This window comes from Corapipo altera, unplaced genomic scaffold (assembly GCF_003945725.1).
Source record: "Corapipo altera isolate COAL_440 unplaced genomic scaffold, ASM394572v1 70, whole genome shotgun sequence".
Taxonomy (NCBI): domain Eukaryota; kingdom Metazoa; phylum Chordata; class Aves; order Passeriformes; family Pipridae; genus Corapipo; species Corapipo altera.
This window is the reverse complement of record NW_020884911.1, coordinates 6,482,592-6,500,420: the sequence shown is the minus strand read 5'-3', so window position 1 is coordinate 6,500,420 and position 17,829 is coordinate 6,482,592. Positions and strand designations below refer to the sequence as shown.

The window sequence follows — 17,829 nt, the reverse complement described above, 5'->3', positions numbered from 1 at the left end:
TAGACAGTGATGCAATGGAAAAGATTGTCTACAGGAGATACAAAGTAACAAGCAAGAACATAAGGAAGAGTTTGACAAGTATCCACTAGGAGTGACCTAAGCAAAAGTGATCCTGTCTGATCCAGCTTTGCTTTCCCTGATTATATATAGAATCTGCTAAAATAGCTGGAATACTCTTTCCCAGACCTGCCAAAGACCAGCAGCTGTGATGCCTGTGTGCAGTCACATGAGGGAAAGAAGTGATCCCCATGGTTATAATCCAGTAAGGACTTTTCCAGTTGTCTTCTACCATCTTAAGAGAGATTGTATCCCAAATCCTCAGATTTCACCACCATGAGAGACCAGACTCAGTAGGACATCACAGCCTTGTGATCCAAAGGTTCCATTTCCCATGCAATGGACACACTGCCGTAAGGTCCAAACTTACCACTACAAGTTTGTAGTTCTCTAAATGCCAAGACACTTCAATTTGTCAGGAATTACTGTGAGCTTAAAATGGGCATTTAAATGCTTTGCATATTTAATCAACTCTCCTCAATTTTTAAATTATAAATATTCCCTGAGTATTAGGGCATTAATTTCGTTCCTGGAGACCACAGCAGCCTTCCTGAAGAGTTCACACCTGCAAAGTTATTTAAACATTACCACTGAAATTGTAAAGCCAAACAAGTCTTGCTCCCAGTGTCTCCCCTGGCAGGGCAGATATTTAACTAAAGCTTGCACCTAAAGCTACATAATATTTAAAGGGCTTTTTGGTCAGAGTTCCAGAGGAGACCTGATACAACTTGTTCAATAAGCAGTATCAGGTTTTAAAGAACATAAATGAGAAAAACACCTGATTAAGAATTCAGGTTGCTTTTAGAAAACACACAGCCACATGTTTGTGGGCGAAGCTGTCACCCACCAACATGGACTTTGCCTTCCTTGTGCTGCAAACTGAAAGGCTGAGACCACATCTGGCCTTGCAAAAGGAAAAATAAGCCTTCCCTTTATTAGGAAAACCCAAATAACCACCAGGCAAAGTTGTGGCCTAACCTTAAACTTTACCATGTAGTCAAGAAACAAACAAAAAAAAAGAAGCCTGGTTTATGACTTTTGAAGGAAAATCCCTATTGAGATATATGGGATATAGACAGGATTGATTCCTGAGAAAGCTACAGACACATAAGGTTACCCAGCTGTGCAGCCATGAAACATATCCTTCTTGATTAAATCAGGAACTATGGCCACCAAGGGTACCATGGCCTCACATATGTTGTAATAATGAGGCATAACCAAGGGTCTTCTGGGAGCTCTCCCACTACTGTTAAAATTTTATAGCATCAAATTTGGGAGCTAATTTAGAAAAAGAGAGAATCTTATTCAATATTTGATGTGCATTGGTACTTCTTTCCTTTATAATGAAACAATTTCCTCTAAATGTCCACATTCTTTATGTTAAAAAAAAAAAAATCAACTGCTCCTGCTGAATCAACTCTCAAGGGAGAGAAGATAATAATATCACATATGAACTTCACAGTATTTGCTTAGTATATCCTATTTGCAGATATCATCTTATTTGAATAATCATGTGTTTGCAATTTTCCAGCTCCTGGTGAAAAACTGACCTGTCATCAGAGCAAATTTGCTTCAAAACTCACATATGAGTGTTATCTGTACCTGGTGTTATTAAGAATATCCATTTTTTTGACACTCCTTCCACTAGTTATCTCCACATAAACTTATACCTATAAGAGCTCCCATCTCAGTCCATGGTGAAAACATGGGACTTTGCTTTGCTGTAAAAAATGACTTGAAATAATTGTCTGATATATCTGCCAATTCTTTGTCCAGCTGTCATTCCAAGGGAAAAGTTTAGAGCTGCACCTTTTGTTCCCTGGGAGGGCAGGCAGCCCTGCCTGGAGCACTAATTGCTTGTAAGCCCAGGGAAGGGGCGAAATTCCTGATATAACTGCAGCTGGGTTATATCTGGATTGAACAGAGGCCCCATCCTTGGACAAATAATCCCTGTGGAGAAATTACTGCCCAGCCATCGAGGGTGAAGAAATACAAAGGCAGCAGTAACACCAGGGGTTTTATCCTTTTACAGCAACAATACCACCTTCATTCCTAAGAGCAGACAGGGTGACCACCGTGGTACAGCTGGGCTGGGCTAACCATTTGAAACCAAAACTGTGATGGGAAGATAAACACAGATGATAAGCAAAACTGTAGGTAAACTTTTCCTTCCCTCACAGCAGCTCTGGAATTGGCAGCTCTCTTTCATTTCCTCAAGTAATGAATTCATTTGGCTTGACAAATTACTGCCTGCTCAGAACACTTTCCCCTTCATCCCAGCACAAACTGGGGAAAGGACGGAGAGAGCGGCACTACCTGCATTTAGGGGTCCAGGATAGGACTGGAGATGAGAGGGATTGGTGACTAGAGCTGTGATTAGGACATGGAATAAGAATAAAACTAGCAATGAAAGGGCACAGGCAAATTCAAAGAGAGGGAAGCTGGGAAGTTGGCCTAGGTCTAAAACTAAACCATTTTCCAGTGAAGAAATTGGACAGTGAGCCATGAACAGAGAGAAACTCTGCCTTGACATGGAGACTAGTTTTGAGAAGTGAACACTGAGGTAAGAAGGTAGAAAGGAGACACTCAGTCCCTGCACCCCAAAACAGGCACTCCCATTCCCACCTGCCCAGCAGCACAGGAAGGTATCACTCATCTCTTCCCCTCTGCGCTTGTTTCCACACCCATCACTGCTCTCTCCATCAGCTCCCTGCTCCCTAATCACATCAAAGCAAACCTTTTAAAGACCACAGTTCGAAATTGTCTAAGTGAAAATGTCTCCCTAAAACCAATTCCTCTTTAATATGTAAATTTAGGCCAGCAGATTTCAGAATGGATGAGAATAAGGGAGCATTAAATTGTGAAATGCAGGTGGTGGCACTGGGAACAAGTAGAGAAGAAGGTGGTAATCTCAGGATGCATTTCAGCCTGAAATGAATTATAATGTTGTATTACATCCTGACTCATAGACAAGTTCTGGTTTGCAGAATCACTTGGAATTATCAGACCTGCTTTTAGAAACATAAGGATTTTCATTTCTTTAAAGAACTCAGCCCCTTGTTGCACAGCCTGGGCCTTAAAATTACAAGTCTGACCTTAATTTTCATTCTTATTCTTTTGGTGAAGATAATGCCATTGTTTTGGGAAAGACAATAGATTTCCTATGAAATCTTTAATATACTTACGAAATCATACACCAAACTGATTAGTAACAGAACAAATACTGGTTTGCATATCAGCAAACCTGGGTGTTGCTTTGAGAGAGGAGGATGAGAGAGATGAGGTTCCAGCTGGATGTACAGTTAAGGAACTATCATATCCATCCATACGTGCATACAGACTGTGAACCCCCAGGCAACTTTAATTTTGGCACTTCCTAACTTTAAGTGCTTGGGTTTGCACCTTAATAACATTCTTTTAACATTGTGTGTGTATAATACACTCACAGATCACTCAGCCAAGACATAATTGATTTAATCATCTCCATTTGTGAATGATTTGTGAAGCTCACACGAGTTTGTTAAGTTGCAGCCCTGCCCAATAAAAATTAAAGCAGATGCCTCTGTGAAGCCCAGAGAAACAAGCTGATAATGTAAAAGGAACAGACTGAACTGTAACAGAAGTGTGACAAAAAATATTTTGTTCTTTGCTACTGTATATGTAGCCAAAACTACAACACTACAGATCTGTCAGTCCAAATGGCAAAACTATCATTTTGAATTTTAAAAAGAAAATTAGCTCAAAAAGAAAGTTGAATTATAAACCCCACACATTACAAGACATTTACATAAGAACAAGGAAAAAGATGTAAATTAGATGACTTTGAAAAGAAAAAAAACCCCAACTATTCTACACATAATCATAAGGTAGTGTTTTTAATGGGAGAATCATTGAAATTCTTCTGCTTTTATAAGAGACTAGATTTGATTGATAATAAAATTAGATATTTTCTTAATCCAGAAGACTCTCTTTATGTCATCAAAGATTTTGAAACACTTTGTTATTAATACCATACAAATTCAAATTAGAAGTAAACAGCCTTTCTCTAACTGAATGAAGAAAAGGCCAGATGAGAACATTGAATTGCTGTGTATTTAGAATTATTAATGGTGGTAGCCTCAAATACATCACATTTTTCCTATATTCTAATTTAATTCCCATTAGTGTAAAAGTGGTTATCCAGCAGTATCTAATTTCCAGTTGGTAGTCCTGCCATTCCCTTAGAGAATGTGCTGTATCACCAATTAAGGTCTAATTGTCAGAAAGTTGCTCTCAGTAGAGCACGCTTTCTCTTTTTCCAAATATCATCCTGTTTCTACCCATGACACTGGTACAAAAACTAAAATTCCTCTTCCTTCCAAATAGGAATTAAAATTCCTATTTGCAAAACTGATTGAGGCGTTATGAAACCCCAGCGAGTTTTGCTTTGCCTCCAGAGAACTGATTTCTGCTCTTTTCCTTGGACCTTTTGCCTCATTTTCCCAACTGGAAAATGGAGGGAACATTACTTCTGTGTTCACAGAGCAATTAGGTGTGTGGAGCATTTAGATTCTGGGGTAATAATGCTCATATGGATGAAGTTCATCGTGTGTTTTCTTTCATATCAGCACCATCAGCAGCAGTTCCTGGCCCTGGTCACTTCACATCTCAGGTTACTGGTCCCCCACTACAACTGCTTTTAAAAATCAAGCCTAAATTGCAGGTACAAAGTCATTCAGTCTAAATTTGATACCCTAAAAAGGGTGGGGAGGTTTTTTATTTGCAGTCTGCCATGTGTCATTAGAATGAAAACCAGAAGCTGCATTACCCTCCAACATTATCAACTCAAAAAGATGAGCAACTGCAAAGGCAGACTTGTGAATGCAGGTTTTCCACTGGTGTCTCTTAAAAAGCAGTTCCACCTGTGTAAGAGTTTATCTTTCATTAGCAATCACCACATTTCATTTTCTGTGTAATGCCAAAAGCTCATCCCACACTACACTGACACAGAGTTCCTACAGCTGGAAGGAAGACATTCACATGGGGAACCAAGGAGGACAGATCTTTCCAAGACTCACCCATCTTGCCATCTACTCTGCTGCAGATTTTCTTGGCTTTTGAAAAGCTGCATGTTATAATCTGTAAGCGTTTTGCACAGGAAAAAAGAACTTTGGAAAGATGTGATGAGCAAAGAGCGACTCGTAAATGAGTGGTGAAGCTCTGTGGAAAGAGCAGAAAATCTGAAATAGGAGGTGAGAGGTGAATGCAGACCTGATTTCATACTCCTTCATTCTGTGCAGCAAGAAGAGAGTTGTAAACTCTTTCTGTAATATCTGTAATTTCAATACTTGGGCTTTGCTTGCCTCTACAGCTTAATCCTGGGTTTTATTCAAAATTTTCTTGGAAAATGTAGTGACTAAGAAGTAATTACTTTCATTAGAAACAGAAGGAAGAAAGTATTGCAAATTCTTTCCATTACAGGAGGTGGGGAATTAAGGACTATGGCAATCTCCAGTGTCTGCCCTCTGGGGTCAGTCCATCAGCAGACAGTGGTGCAGGGATCTTCCCCCTCCTCGGGGGAGCTGTGAGTGATATGCAATGTCCATATTCTCATTTTATTGGACATGTGCACAGTTTAAAGAAATAAACAGTAAGAATCAGCAAACAGTTGGTGCCATTTTCCCATGGCTTGCTGCTCACACCTGTATACACATTTGATGTGGAAATTAATGAACTTGGGGCCCAGAGATACTTTTAAGGAACCCTCCACTGATTAAGGTCTTTGTTTTGTTTTTAGGAAGACCAGCATGAAAGCTTCAGTAAACAGGTTGATATTCAAAAGTGCCTCTATGTCTACAAGTCAAGTACCTCCACCACTCCTTTATTTCATTTCTTCTTTTTATTTTAATACCCTCTGTAAAATCAATTAAAACAATTTTAAATGTTTTAAATTACATTTGGCATTTTCCTCCTACAGGACCTCCTTTCCTGGTTCTCCTCAGGACCAGGAAAATAGCAGTAGCTCTTAAATCTGAATAACAGCTTTAAAAACCATCACCACCCCCTGTTTGAGCCTAACAAAACATGTCTTTCCTGCAGTGCTCTCTTCATTCTTCCCTCAGAAAAGAGGCACTGTCGGGATTGTTGGGCAGGAAACTGAAACCACTTTGACAGGTGTCCCAATTTCCAGACTTTTCTTTAAGGAAACCAACCAAATGCTTAATTTTAAAAACTGTCTTCCATAGACTGACACACACACACACACACACACACACATATATATATATATATACACAAAATGTCTGACTTACTCTATTCTCACTGTAGCACAGAGCCATGTGTGTCACTTCCTGCACTGCCAGACTGTTTTCCCCTGGGACCTGTGCCCTTCAGCTACAGGTGGAGAGCCTCAACAGAAGTATCTTCACATGCTTGAGCAGGTCAATGAAAAATGTGTGTTTTCTGCATGCAAGACACATGTGACACATACACATTTGCCTACATGTGGAAAAAGTGTTTAACATTTTTAGAGCACACGTCCAATTCCCATAACAGACTGTGAATATCAACCCATTAGGGAAGGGTTGTCATCTCCCACCTCAATTTGCAGCTCTGTCCTACAACATGAAACCAAAAGGAAACAAGAAAGAAATGCATTCCTTACATAACCAACTGCCTTTTTATCTTGGGTTGTTATTAAGAGCACCATGACCACAAACTAAAGGTCTTTCCCAATGTAAGAAAATCAATGCCATATTTTATGCATTTATTTATACACACACACAACTAAGTCTGACTTTCTGAAGAGACTGCAAGATCCAGTCACAAATATATATAGATGTAAAATGCATAAATATGAAAGTTATGTGTAAGTAGATAGCAGAAAGTGTGCATGTTCATGTTTTAGTTGTGGGTACATAACACTGTAATTTCCTCTTAACAAAATTAAACAAAACAAGGAGAGTCAGTGCCATGGTCTGTCTGAGGCAGAAAAAGACTTCACATTTAAGTGGGAGCTCAGGGTGTTGTGGACTCAGCACTCAGTAACTGATGAGTGAAAAATAAAACATCACTTTCTAATGCCTAATTAAGTCAACATAGCAGCAATGTTAAAAGGCTGATAGCAGCAGTGAATAAGTTTGCCTGGACAGTCTAAATTTCAGATTATTTTCCTGACCAAAACAGTCATGTTCCTGTATCACTGGTTGGAACAGGAGCACCACTTTAAAGAATTACAGACTGAACAGGTATTTACCAAAAAAACCCGAAACTGATCACATATCTTGTATCAGTTCCTGTAAATAGCAAACCATAATTTATTTATTTTTAAAGTAACTGCTGAGAAAGTGTAATTAACAGGATACAATTAGGCAACAACTAAGAAATACTCACAATCAATCCAGAGACTTCCTGTTTATGATTATTACCTATAAGAATGTATAAAAAGACTGGAGAAAGGAAGTTGGCATCTTATATAGCCAAAGAGCAAAATATGGGCCAATTTTAACAGAAATAAAAAAAGAAACTAGAGTAGAGCACACATTTTAAATACAGCCATGGCAGTTTTTGTTAAGGGTCCTTGGAAATAAACTATGCTTATTTATTTATAGAGCTTTCATCATTATATCTCTAGATGCACTACAAAATGAGAAAACCCACTACTTTTAATTAAAGCTGAACTAAAATTCCCCTGCAATAACAGAAGGCAAAAGCAAACACAGATTGAAGAAAGAAAGAAAAAACATTTCAAGAACAACTGACCTGTAAAGAAAGACTTTGCTTGCACAGAAAGTTTGAATAAATTCTATAAAAGATGTTAAATTACAGAGCAGTCTTTTTACTTTGATCTGATACAACAAAAAGCTCTTGAATAACAAGATTTTGGGCTGAACCAAACACCTGGAAAGGGTTACAGTCTACCCTGAGCTAAGGGGCTACCAATGGAACTAATATTAGAGCTGTACAGAAAAAAAATACATAAATACTAACATTTTAATTGGCTGATGCACTGTCACAGTGGGGGAACTTGTGGATGCAGCCCTCTCAAACCCACTCTATTTACAGAGATGAAAAAGAACAGCATGCAAATAGTAAAAGGAGATAAAACACTTTTAACAACCCTACAGAATTGCAGCAGCAATCTTCCAGCAGAAAGGGATTAATTAGCAACAAAGGCAAATGGCCATTTGCCTTAAATTATCAGTTCTTGCCATGATCATTATTTGCTTGGAAAATCTTTGTACCTCCAGAGCTATTATGTAAATACCTAAGATATGAGGGTGCTCTGTACAAAGCAACCCAAAGCTTGTGAAGGTGGTTGCAATCCCAGATGAAGCACATTTGTTCCGTGGAGCCATTTGTTGTGAGCACACCCCAATCTGACAAATGCATTTGACAGGATACAAGAACATGCCAACAGACTGGCATAAATAAAATAATACAAAATAATAATGCTTATTTTCTTGATGAAAGAATCCTGTCAGTGCTCCTTTCCCAAACTCTTTCTTCTCCTTGTCGAGGGATGCGTTTCATGTTATGTGCACATCATGCACAAATTTGAACTTTGGATTTAAACCCTTACTTCACTTGCATTTAAATTATGTAAATATCAAACCCAAGCCCTGTGAAATCCAAAACAGGGAGCATCTCGTCCTGGTTCAGGATAAAACAGGCTTATCTTCTTCCTGTTATACATTTTGAATGGGCTAGTGCAGGGCCAGGCTGGTATTGGAAGTGTTTTCCAGCAAACATTGCTACAGGGTGATCTGCAACTTGTCTCCTTCCTGCCTCCAATTTTCTCTTGTACAACTTCGCTTCTCAGTGTCACGAATATTCATGCACCAAGTAAATTGATGTCAAGTTACTATTCAGACAGTGCAAAACTTCCTTGCTTTTTTCCCTAGAGATGTGACTACCAGAAGGTGGTTGCTGGACATGGTGAGTCCAGCACCTAAGGCACATCTGCAAGAATAAAAACTTTATCCCAAGGGGAAGGATGTCAATATATTTGTGTCAGCTGTTCCTTCCTGACACTACTGGCTGGATAATCACCTGCTTTTTGAGCTCATTAGCCTACAATTAATTGACAAATAGGATGGCTGCAAACAGCAGTGACTTTGCAGCAGCACCTCCCCATCAGTTCCCCTCTATTTCTGCAGCATTAGCACAGCCAAGGTGGTTGTGCTCGTCCCACCTTTGAAGAGAAACAACTCCAGGATAGAAATGAGTCTGTGGAAATTTCTTTCTACTGGGAGAGAACACTTTTTTTGCTGCTATTAGAAAGTAACACAGATATAGAGGCAGCAAATCCCAATTTCAAAATGGAGCCTACAGAATAATGTGCAGAGAAACCCAGTTCCCTGCTGTGACCACAAACACAAGTGAGAGTTACTTAAAACCTTGCCTACAAACCATATCTTGGCAGAGTGGAGAGGTAGGTCTGGTCTACTTTTAAGATATGATAACATACTTATGGCTATATAGGAATTACATTTCTTTGTATGCCAGCAAAAGCTCTAGAAAAAACAGTTACACTGGCCAAAAAAAAAGAGACAAACAGAAAAACAGACAGATCTTTTGGGGCAACCAACTTAAACTGGGTCCAAATAGCACTCCCAAGAAATATAACCTGTCTTCTCTTTGAGTTTGTAAAGACAAAATTACCAGTTTCAAGTACAGAGCGGAAAAAAACTACACTCATAACAGGACACATTAAAAGATGATGTCGCCTTCCCCAATTCCAGCACAGGCAACAAAATCTCATGAGGGGGAAAAAAATCCAAAATTAAAAATACCCTCAATATAAGGTCAAAGAAATCATGCCAATCCAGAAATCAGCATGCAAGAAGACCTTGATTACAGTTAGCAAATGAAGTAAAGAAAAAATGAACCACAAGGAAAATATCTGAAAACGAGGTGGGGATGGCGGGGCATAAAATCCTAAAAAAACCCAGACTACCCTCAACATAAGGGAGGAGAAATCACAGTTCTTGCTCACTTTGCTTTAACAAAGTGCATAAAATCACATGCTTTCATTCCTTGACAAAACTGTAAAAGAATGTAAGGAAAAAAGACTGCCATGCAAAATAGAGCATTTCAATTTCTCGAGTCAGAACTTCATAACATATTTTTTAAAAGGGGTCTCTTTTCCTCAAAATACCAAGTGGTTTTCCTCACTCCCTCCAAATGCAGGTTATTTTCTTTATAATTTTCACCTCTGCACTGCTGAACATAATGGGACAAATAATACATGATGCACAAATAAGTCATAATGCTCCATGCAAGTTATTAGCAGTGAAATGCTGAATATGTGATAAATCTAGACCTGAAAGTGAAATATGCCTCCTAATTAAAAATCAATTATTAAAACCAGTAAAGAATGAAAAAGAAAAAAGGCTCACTCACCAAACTCATAACGAAATCCTGGAAACTTCAGAGTTATTTGAAAAGCAGAAAGAAACCTTCAACATCTATATTTAACTAAAGACTCTACTGTGGGTTTCTCGATTTTATGATTAAACAGTTCTGTGAAAAATTGTTTCTAGTATCTTTTGTGCTTTTATCTCTTCATTCCAAATGGTCATGAACATGAACAGACAGCATTTAAATGGAGAATGCAAGAACAAACCATTACTCTGCTGGGAAATGAAAGTACACGGATGCCCTGATGTGGCCCTGAGGTGACACAGGGATGATAAGCCCAAAACCACCAGCCCCTGAACTTAGATCCAAGTGCAAGATATTTACCAACAATGTTGTTCAGTGACAGATCTTTTCCAGTAGATGGTTTTAGCACACACAAACTTAGACCAGGGTGTGCAAATAACTATTTCCAACTGATTTATGTTCAGTTCTGGAAAGATTTCAAATGTAGAACAGCTCAGAAGCAGCTCAAAATCACAATACCTGTTGCACAGCCTTGGACAAGCAGAAATTTCCAGTTTTCTTTTTCTGTAAATCTAAGAAATGTATTCATACCCCCAGCAGTGACAGAGAGATTAAATTAATGAGCATTACTGAAGAGATCTGAATCCCATTATTGGAGAAACTACACTGGTATTATGCATTATCATAAATATTCAGCATCTGCAATCAAAAGAAGGCTTTGGTGTTTACGTATATAATAAAGTTTTAATAATTCACTATCAATAGTTCACGCGGAGTGCTGCCACCTCTTCCTTCTGGATAAAGGAAAAAATACATCCAGCATTTAAAATCCACAACCATCCAGCTGGGAATGAAAAAAATCCCTTGTACAGAGAAATGCCTGTGGCCAGTATTTTTCCAAGAGCCAGAGGCTCCAGGCTCCATCCACCTGTGGAAGGCGGGTGGGTGGCCAGGGCTGCCTCCATTTTTTGTCCCCCCTTGGCAAGTTCCAGCCTGCAGACCCCACACACGCTCTCCTTCTCCGGAACAGGCACCCCATGGTGCCTGCTCAAAATCTGGAGTACTTTGGCTACGAAATTCTCAGGGGTTTTCCGCAGAAAACTTGGAAAACTCAAGCGAGTGTTCCCTGAGGACGTGTCGGCCGCCCTACCCAAGGGTGGCTCGTGGCACCTCCAGAGTGCCAACACAGCCCCTCAGACATCAGCAGTCACACTCTAAGCCATAAAACTGTCACATTTGGTATTCTACCTGTATCACAAGCAAGGGGGTACGTTGCTATCCTTCCACTGGAGATTAAAGGGTGTGGGATTGAGGTTCCGGGCACAGAAGCTGCAGCAGATCCCCCTATGGTTGCCCCCAGCCCAGCACAGCCGGTTCCCTGAGGGACCCACCGCCGCCCAAACCCAGCCTGCCACAGCAGCTTCCCAAAGGTCCTGAGGGCACTTGTGTTAAAAAGGGTGCTAAAAGCCCCAAAGGATGTCGGGGAAGGAGGAGGGATGGAGAAGCAGAGGAGAAGAGAAGCAGAACCAGCCTCCTGGGCTGTCACCAGCGCAGCCCGCCCTGAGGGGTGGGAGACCAAAGAGTCCATGGCAGGAGGGGGATGGCAGGAGTTTCAATTGCCAATATATTCCTTTCAACACATAAAATACGGGGAAAATCCCAACTTGACCTACAGCACAGGTTCATCCCAACTGCTGCAGAGGGAGAGCCACATTATCAAGTGCCATGCTGAGCAGATATCAACTTCTGAAGTACAGTCCAGCTGAATAAATACCACAGAAAGTTAATAGCCAAATCCTTTCAGCAGCAGTGCTCTGGGAACCTGATTGGAATTTGAACATTTGCATTGATTTATAATTTTTTTTTCAATGTTACCAGCTGGGAGCAAGTGCTGGAGAGGAGGTACAGGAACAGCTCTGCAGAAACAGGAATAGCTAGGGAAGGATTACCTCCAAAAGGATTATCTTTTAAACAAAGAAAAATTTGGTATACTGCAAACAACTAACTCAAATCAAAAGAAACAGATTAATCCAACAGGATTAACAGGTAAGGCTGCCCTGTACATTAATGTCCAGACACACAGCTGAGGAACACGAAGGGTTTTATTTAGCTGGTTTTATTAAGGGTGCAGTTCTGAAGCACCTTTTCACGGTCCAAAATAAGGGCTGCCTGTTCAGATAAAACAAAAGCTTTGACAACTTATCCTGCAGCCTCCCAAGCAACAGAGATCTCCTGTCTTTTTACAGAGCCTTTTCCTTTACCCTTACATATGTAAGCTCTGATCATCCAGTCCTTTTAACTCCCGCCAGGAAGGAAGATTAGTCGCTGCCTGTACCGCTCCTGCGCTGTGAAATTTCCAGAACTGAGCACTTTTGCTTCCCTCTGGGAGGCAGGGGAAGTCACAGAAAACTGAGATCAAGCTCCTCGTGGGTTTTTCTTTCCTGAATTGTTAACACTCACGTAAGCTTTTATGGCCATGGTACTACAGGATTACAAAAAGCAAAGTAGCATCGATCTACCAAAAAAAAAAACCAGCATCCATGTATTTGGAAACAATACACTCTCTATGTGATGGAGCATTCCTGCCTTACGAGTAGACATGTTCATAGTATCTCTTACCTGCACCAAAGATTTGTATTGAAATCTATTTGAGTATTCTGGCAAACTGAATGAGGTAAGCAACCAAGTTGAAAACATGATTTTTTTTTTTAAAAGCACAAAGACAAAGCCTCATTCATTTACTAAAATTATTTTTACTGTGTTTTAATAATTTCTTTAAAAATTGTTTATTTAACATATATTTGAGGTTCCCCTGGGGTAAATTAAAAATCTTAGAATCTTAAAAACACAACATAAGGCAGTTCAGTTCCTTTCTGTTTCACTCAGCCTCACATACAGGTCAGCCCCCACTCTAATCCAGAGGTGAAACCGAATTCAGCAGCAGCCACAAACCTTGCCTCCTGATGATATGAAAGATTATCAACTCTGGTGAGTTTTCCCATCTAATAATTTTACATTTTCAACTTTTGAACTTATCACCTATTATTTCATAACCAACTAATCACTACACTGGTCCAGCACATATTTCACAGTTATTTAAAAGTGAATTCGGAATTAAGCAAAGACTCACCTCCTCCACCTCCAAGAAGGCTGGAATTAGCTGCAAGAAAAACAAAAGGAGAATCATTAGCATTGAACTTCCAAAATACAGATAAAACCAAACCAGAAGATGTTTTACATGAGATTTTCCATTGTTTCAGTAACTTCACTACTCTTCGCTTACCCAAAAACATTTAATGCAAAAACAATCATTTATGTAAATTGCAATTGCAGTCTTTACCTTTGCAAAATCTTTGAGTGTAATAAATTAATAAAACAATAATACAACTACTAAAGCTAATGCTTTGAATAGCTTATAACATTACAGCCTTGCATTTATAACTCTATAAACCATATTCCTTTGTGATCACCAAACGAACTAAAAAAAAAAAATTATTGTAAAGAAATTTCAATAGATTTTGATGGAACTTTTGATTAGCTCTCCTTGTTTTCTATGCCATGGGACCCTTGAGGATGAGAAACCCTGGCCTTGCTGATATAAAAGGGTGTTTTCCCATCATAGGTAATTAAGTTGGGATTTCCCTCAGCTTGCTTAATTGCCTCTGCACTGTAACCATCCAGCTACCCAGGCCAGAACTTGATAAATCACTTACGGAAAGCAATTTTCAGAGCGTGGTGATACAAGATGGTCCTTCAAATTAAGCTTCCACAACTGGAGCCAAGCCAAACATTCTCCTTTCACTGCCTAGGCAGAACCAGAAGGAAAGCCTAAGCTTCTAAACCTGCCCCTTTTGGATGTGTGGGACACAAATCCTCGTTGTTTCGGAATGTAGATAAAACACAGTATAAAAGCAAGAGTGTAAGGGATGGACAGAGGTATTTCTTATTGCTTCCTGATGAGTAAAGGAGAAGTGATACCTCAAACCATGTCCTGCTCCAAGACAAGGGTAGATGGCAAGACACACAGAATAAATTAAGTAATTTTCTATATGTTATTGTATTTTTTATTTTCCTCTGCTTCCTAAATAGAAGTCCTTAAACAGCAAATTCCCTGCTGTTGGGGGTTTTTTCCCCCTCACTTTCTTAATACTTTTATTTACATAAAAATGAAAGTTATCTTTGTCTTCTTCATTTCTTTTTCAGATATTCTACAAACACCCTTGACTCAACATCCAATTTCAGCTCTACCATTTGCAGCCAGCTTTCCCTGACACTGCAGTAAAAATCCACCAGAAAGTTGGATTTTCCATCAAAGTACTACACCCAAGATCCATGATTTTTAAAAGCAACATATACCATTAATACTGTTATCTTACAGTGACTCAAAAAGTACCTCTATATTACCCAAAATGCAATGTTCTTTACAGAAATAAATGAGCAGTTTCATATCCAGCATAGCTGACCATATCAAATCCAAGTAAACTGCAAGCCAAGTTAGTTATCCATCCTAGGACTAGTTGTTCCTACACTCACTGAGGGAATGAATCAAGACCAGGATCTAGAGAGATGTTCTTGAGTATTTTTTCTGATCCAACTCTGGTTCTAATACTCTGGAAGATTAGATGGAGGAAAATGAGGGAAACTGTTTCAGAAACACAGTAATTTGGGGCCATTTTAAAAGAAATGCCTGTTTGGAGATACAGAAAGTTTGGAGCAACAGGCACAAAATGGAAAATTTTAAAAAAGAGCAACACAATCATCCATATGTGATGGGACATCTCTTGGCTGTCCTCTTTAAGGTGCTAGCAGGGAACAAATATTGCCATATATAAACTGCCTTTGACAAAGATATAATGGTAGTAGTGATAAATGTGTGCAGACATATTGTAAGAAGGCCACTGAATGTCAATCTTCCTGTATTTACCTGTTCTTGCCCTCACTGACATTCACTATTAAACAAAGAAACAAAATAAAAACAGCCCCTTGTATTTTCACAGCAGTTTCCAAAGGCCTCCTGCAACAGGTAACATCACCTTCCCTGCAGTAACAAGTGTTTATCTGCGACAGAAATCACCACAGCTCCTATCGGAAGAAAATAAAAGTAACAAAGTGTCATCTACTGCCACGAGCCTGCTATTCCAGCTTATTTTTTGGCACTGTAGAATACACCTACAATTACTATTCTAATTCTTGCAGGAGTCAAACTCTAGGATTTCTGTTATTATGTTTCAAAGACTCGAGACACAAAGCTAAAACCTGTTGTACCTCACTGTAACCAAAGTTTTCACTGCTAAAAAAAGTTTCTTGGGATACCCAGCCAACATCCCCACTGCAAACTCTCATTCAATGGCTTCTCAGAGAATTATGTTTCTCTCATTAAGTTCTCCTGACAATGTTCATCTTTCCAATATGTTCTAAAACTTCTTAATAGCATACAATATAAGTCAGCACCACACACTTCTCTATAGAAACAGCAAAAACAGTTCAAACAGATTTTTGGCTGCAGTGCATCTACCCCAGCTATTGAAATTGCAGTAATAATTCATAGGCACTTTTTAAAAAGAATTCTGCTTGCATAATAGAAAGGAAATCAAACCATTTTCCTATGATTCCAGGAAAGAACAAATTATATTTACAGTTTCATTTCTAGAAAACGTGCCACTCAAAAAGCAAGAACTTTCAGATTTTTCAGCCTGTCCCTGAAAGGTTCAATAAAACCCACCTCTCTTTCCATCTTTGGGAAAGCCTTGCCATGACAGAAGTAACTTGTCACTTAGCACCTAATGAATATTGTCCCAGCCAGAGCTCCTCCAGGAGGTCAGCACAGCCCCATGGCTGCAATCACATCACATCATGTTGGAGCAAGCACAGCCTCTCCTCTCAGTCCCTCTGTGTTTATCCACAGCTGCATTTTGTCCATCAGTGCTCCCAAACAATCCAGCCTTGGAAAACACTTTGGAAGCAGCCCCTGGGGTAGAGGCTCAGCCATGGGTTGACTCTGAACAATCTGGTCTAGTGGAAGGTGTCCCTGCCCATGGCAGGAGAGCTGGAACAAGATGTTCTTTAAGTCCTTTCCAACCCAAACCATTCCATGATTCTAGGACTGTAGCCTGTAAATCCATCCCAACTAACCTCTTGCCCTCATTTCCCTATTCCAGAGCTGCACAAGATTCTGAAGTCATAGGAGACTTGGAGTGAGAGGAAAACAGGTAGACTGAATTGCTACCAAGTTACCAAAGCAAAGAACAGTAAAAGAAAGCAAACAAGAGGAGCTCCAAAGAACTGTAGGGTAAAGCTTTCTTGCACCTCATTTCACTGCCCACGTCACCCTTCCAAACTGACCTGCCCAACCTTTCTAAAATTCTCTCCTTATGGACTGCAGTCCACAACAGATTCCTGGGCATTAACTCTGAAAATCCACTCACAACACAAACCTTGAACTATTATTTTACTATGTACACAGAGTGGTCAGGCAGCCAGCAGACTATGGACTGCTTTGCCAGACTGAAACATGACACACACTGATAAAACCCCAGCCAAAACAGCTCACTTGGACATGGACCACAAGAGGCAGCAGAGGTGAGAGCTCACCTAATTTTAAATACTTTTGGCTGCACCAGTAACATAGGCTTCAATAAAAATTAATAATAATTAATTATTAAAAAAAAAAAGCCGTATTTGGTGAACTTTAAGTAGTAGCTTCAGGATGAGAAAAATCACAGCCCCAGAGATTCTGCACGTCACCACTACTTTAAAAGGAATCCCGAATGCTGCATTTTGAGAGACAGATCTCACCCTTACAGCCTGCATCACTACAGGAAATGGAAATACATCTAGAAGTGGTAATATGGCTTTCAGCCCTGGAGTTCTGGGTTTCTCTTTAGTAGGGACATTAGAACCATTCACAGAAAAATTGTTTCTACAAAGTTCAGGGTCCTCTCTAAGAAAAAATCCACTCTAAAAATATTCACTTAAAAAAACCCCACCAGTCTCTAATCATTGAGTATAACGATTTAGCCCTTAACTAGGTGTTGATGGCACCAGATTCTACAAGAAAATCAGTATTTCAAATGTCTTGACACCTCAGTGGATTAGATATTTATGTTTTTAGCAGCACCAGGGCAGCACTACTAAACAAACCCTATGAACTCTGTGCTGTTGTACCCAGAGAACTCAACTCTTGCTTTAAGAAGCAAAATTCCTTCCAAAACAATTCTGTGGGAAGTGAAGGGGAAAAAAAAGAGAAGAAAGAGAAAGAGGAAGAGAGGAGAAGAGGAAGAGAGGAGAAGAGGAAGAGAAGAGGAAGAGGAAGAGAAGAGAAGAGAAGAAGAGAAGAGAAGAGAAGAGAAGAGAAGAGAAGAGAGAGAAGAGAAGAGAAGAGAAGAGAAGAGAAGAGAAGAGAAGAGA

The 17,829-nt window shown here is 39.6% G+C and overlaps 1 protein-coding gene and 1 long non-coding RNA gene across 4 annotated transcripts in view; one reads left to right on the top strand and one right to left on the bottom strand.

The window, feature by feature from the left end:
* Positions 1–17,829, bottom strand: part of MACROD2 (MACRO domain containing 2) — an 841,263-nt gene that overhangs the window by 651,759 nt on the left and 171,675 nt on the right. For all 3 annotated transcript variants that reach the window (XM_027653978.1, XM_027653977.1, XM_027653979.1), the window contains exon 4: positions 13,553–13,582. In XM_027653978.1, coding sequence (XP_027509779.1) covers positions 13,553–13,582 — 30 coding nt within the window. The remainder of the gene's footprint in view (positions 1–13,552; positions 13,583–17,829) is intronic.
* LOC113952202 lies at positions 11,364–15,933 on the top strand. Its single transcript, XR_003529442.1, has 5 exons — positions 11,364–11,689; positions 12,301–12,468; positions 13,309–13,410; positions 14,232–14,459; positions 14,626–15,933. It is a non-coding gene; the product is annotated as an uncharacterized LOC113952202 (long non-coding RNA).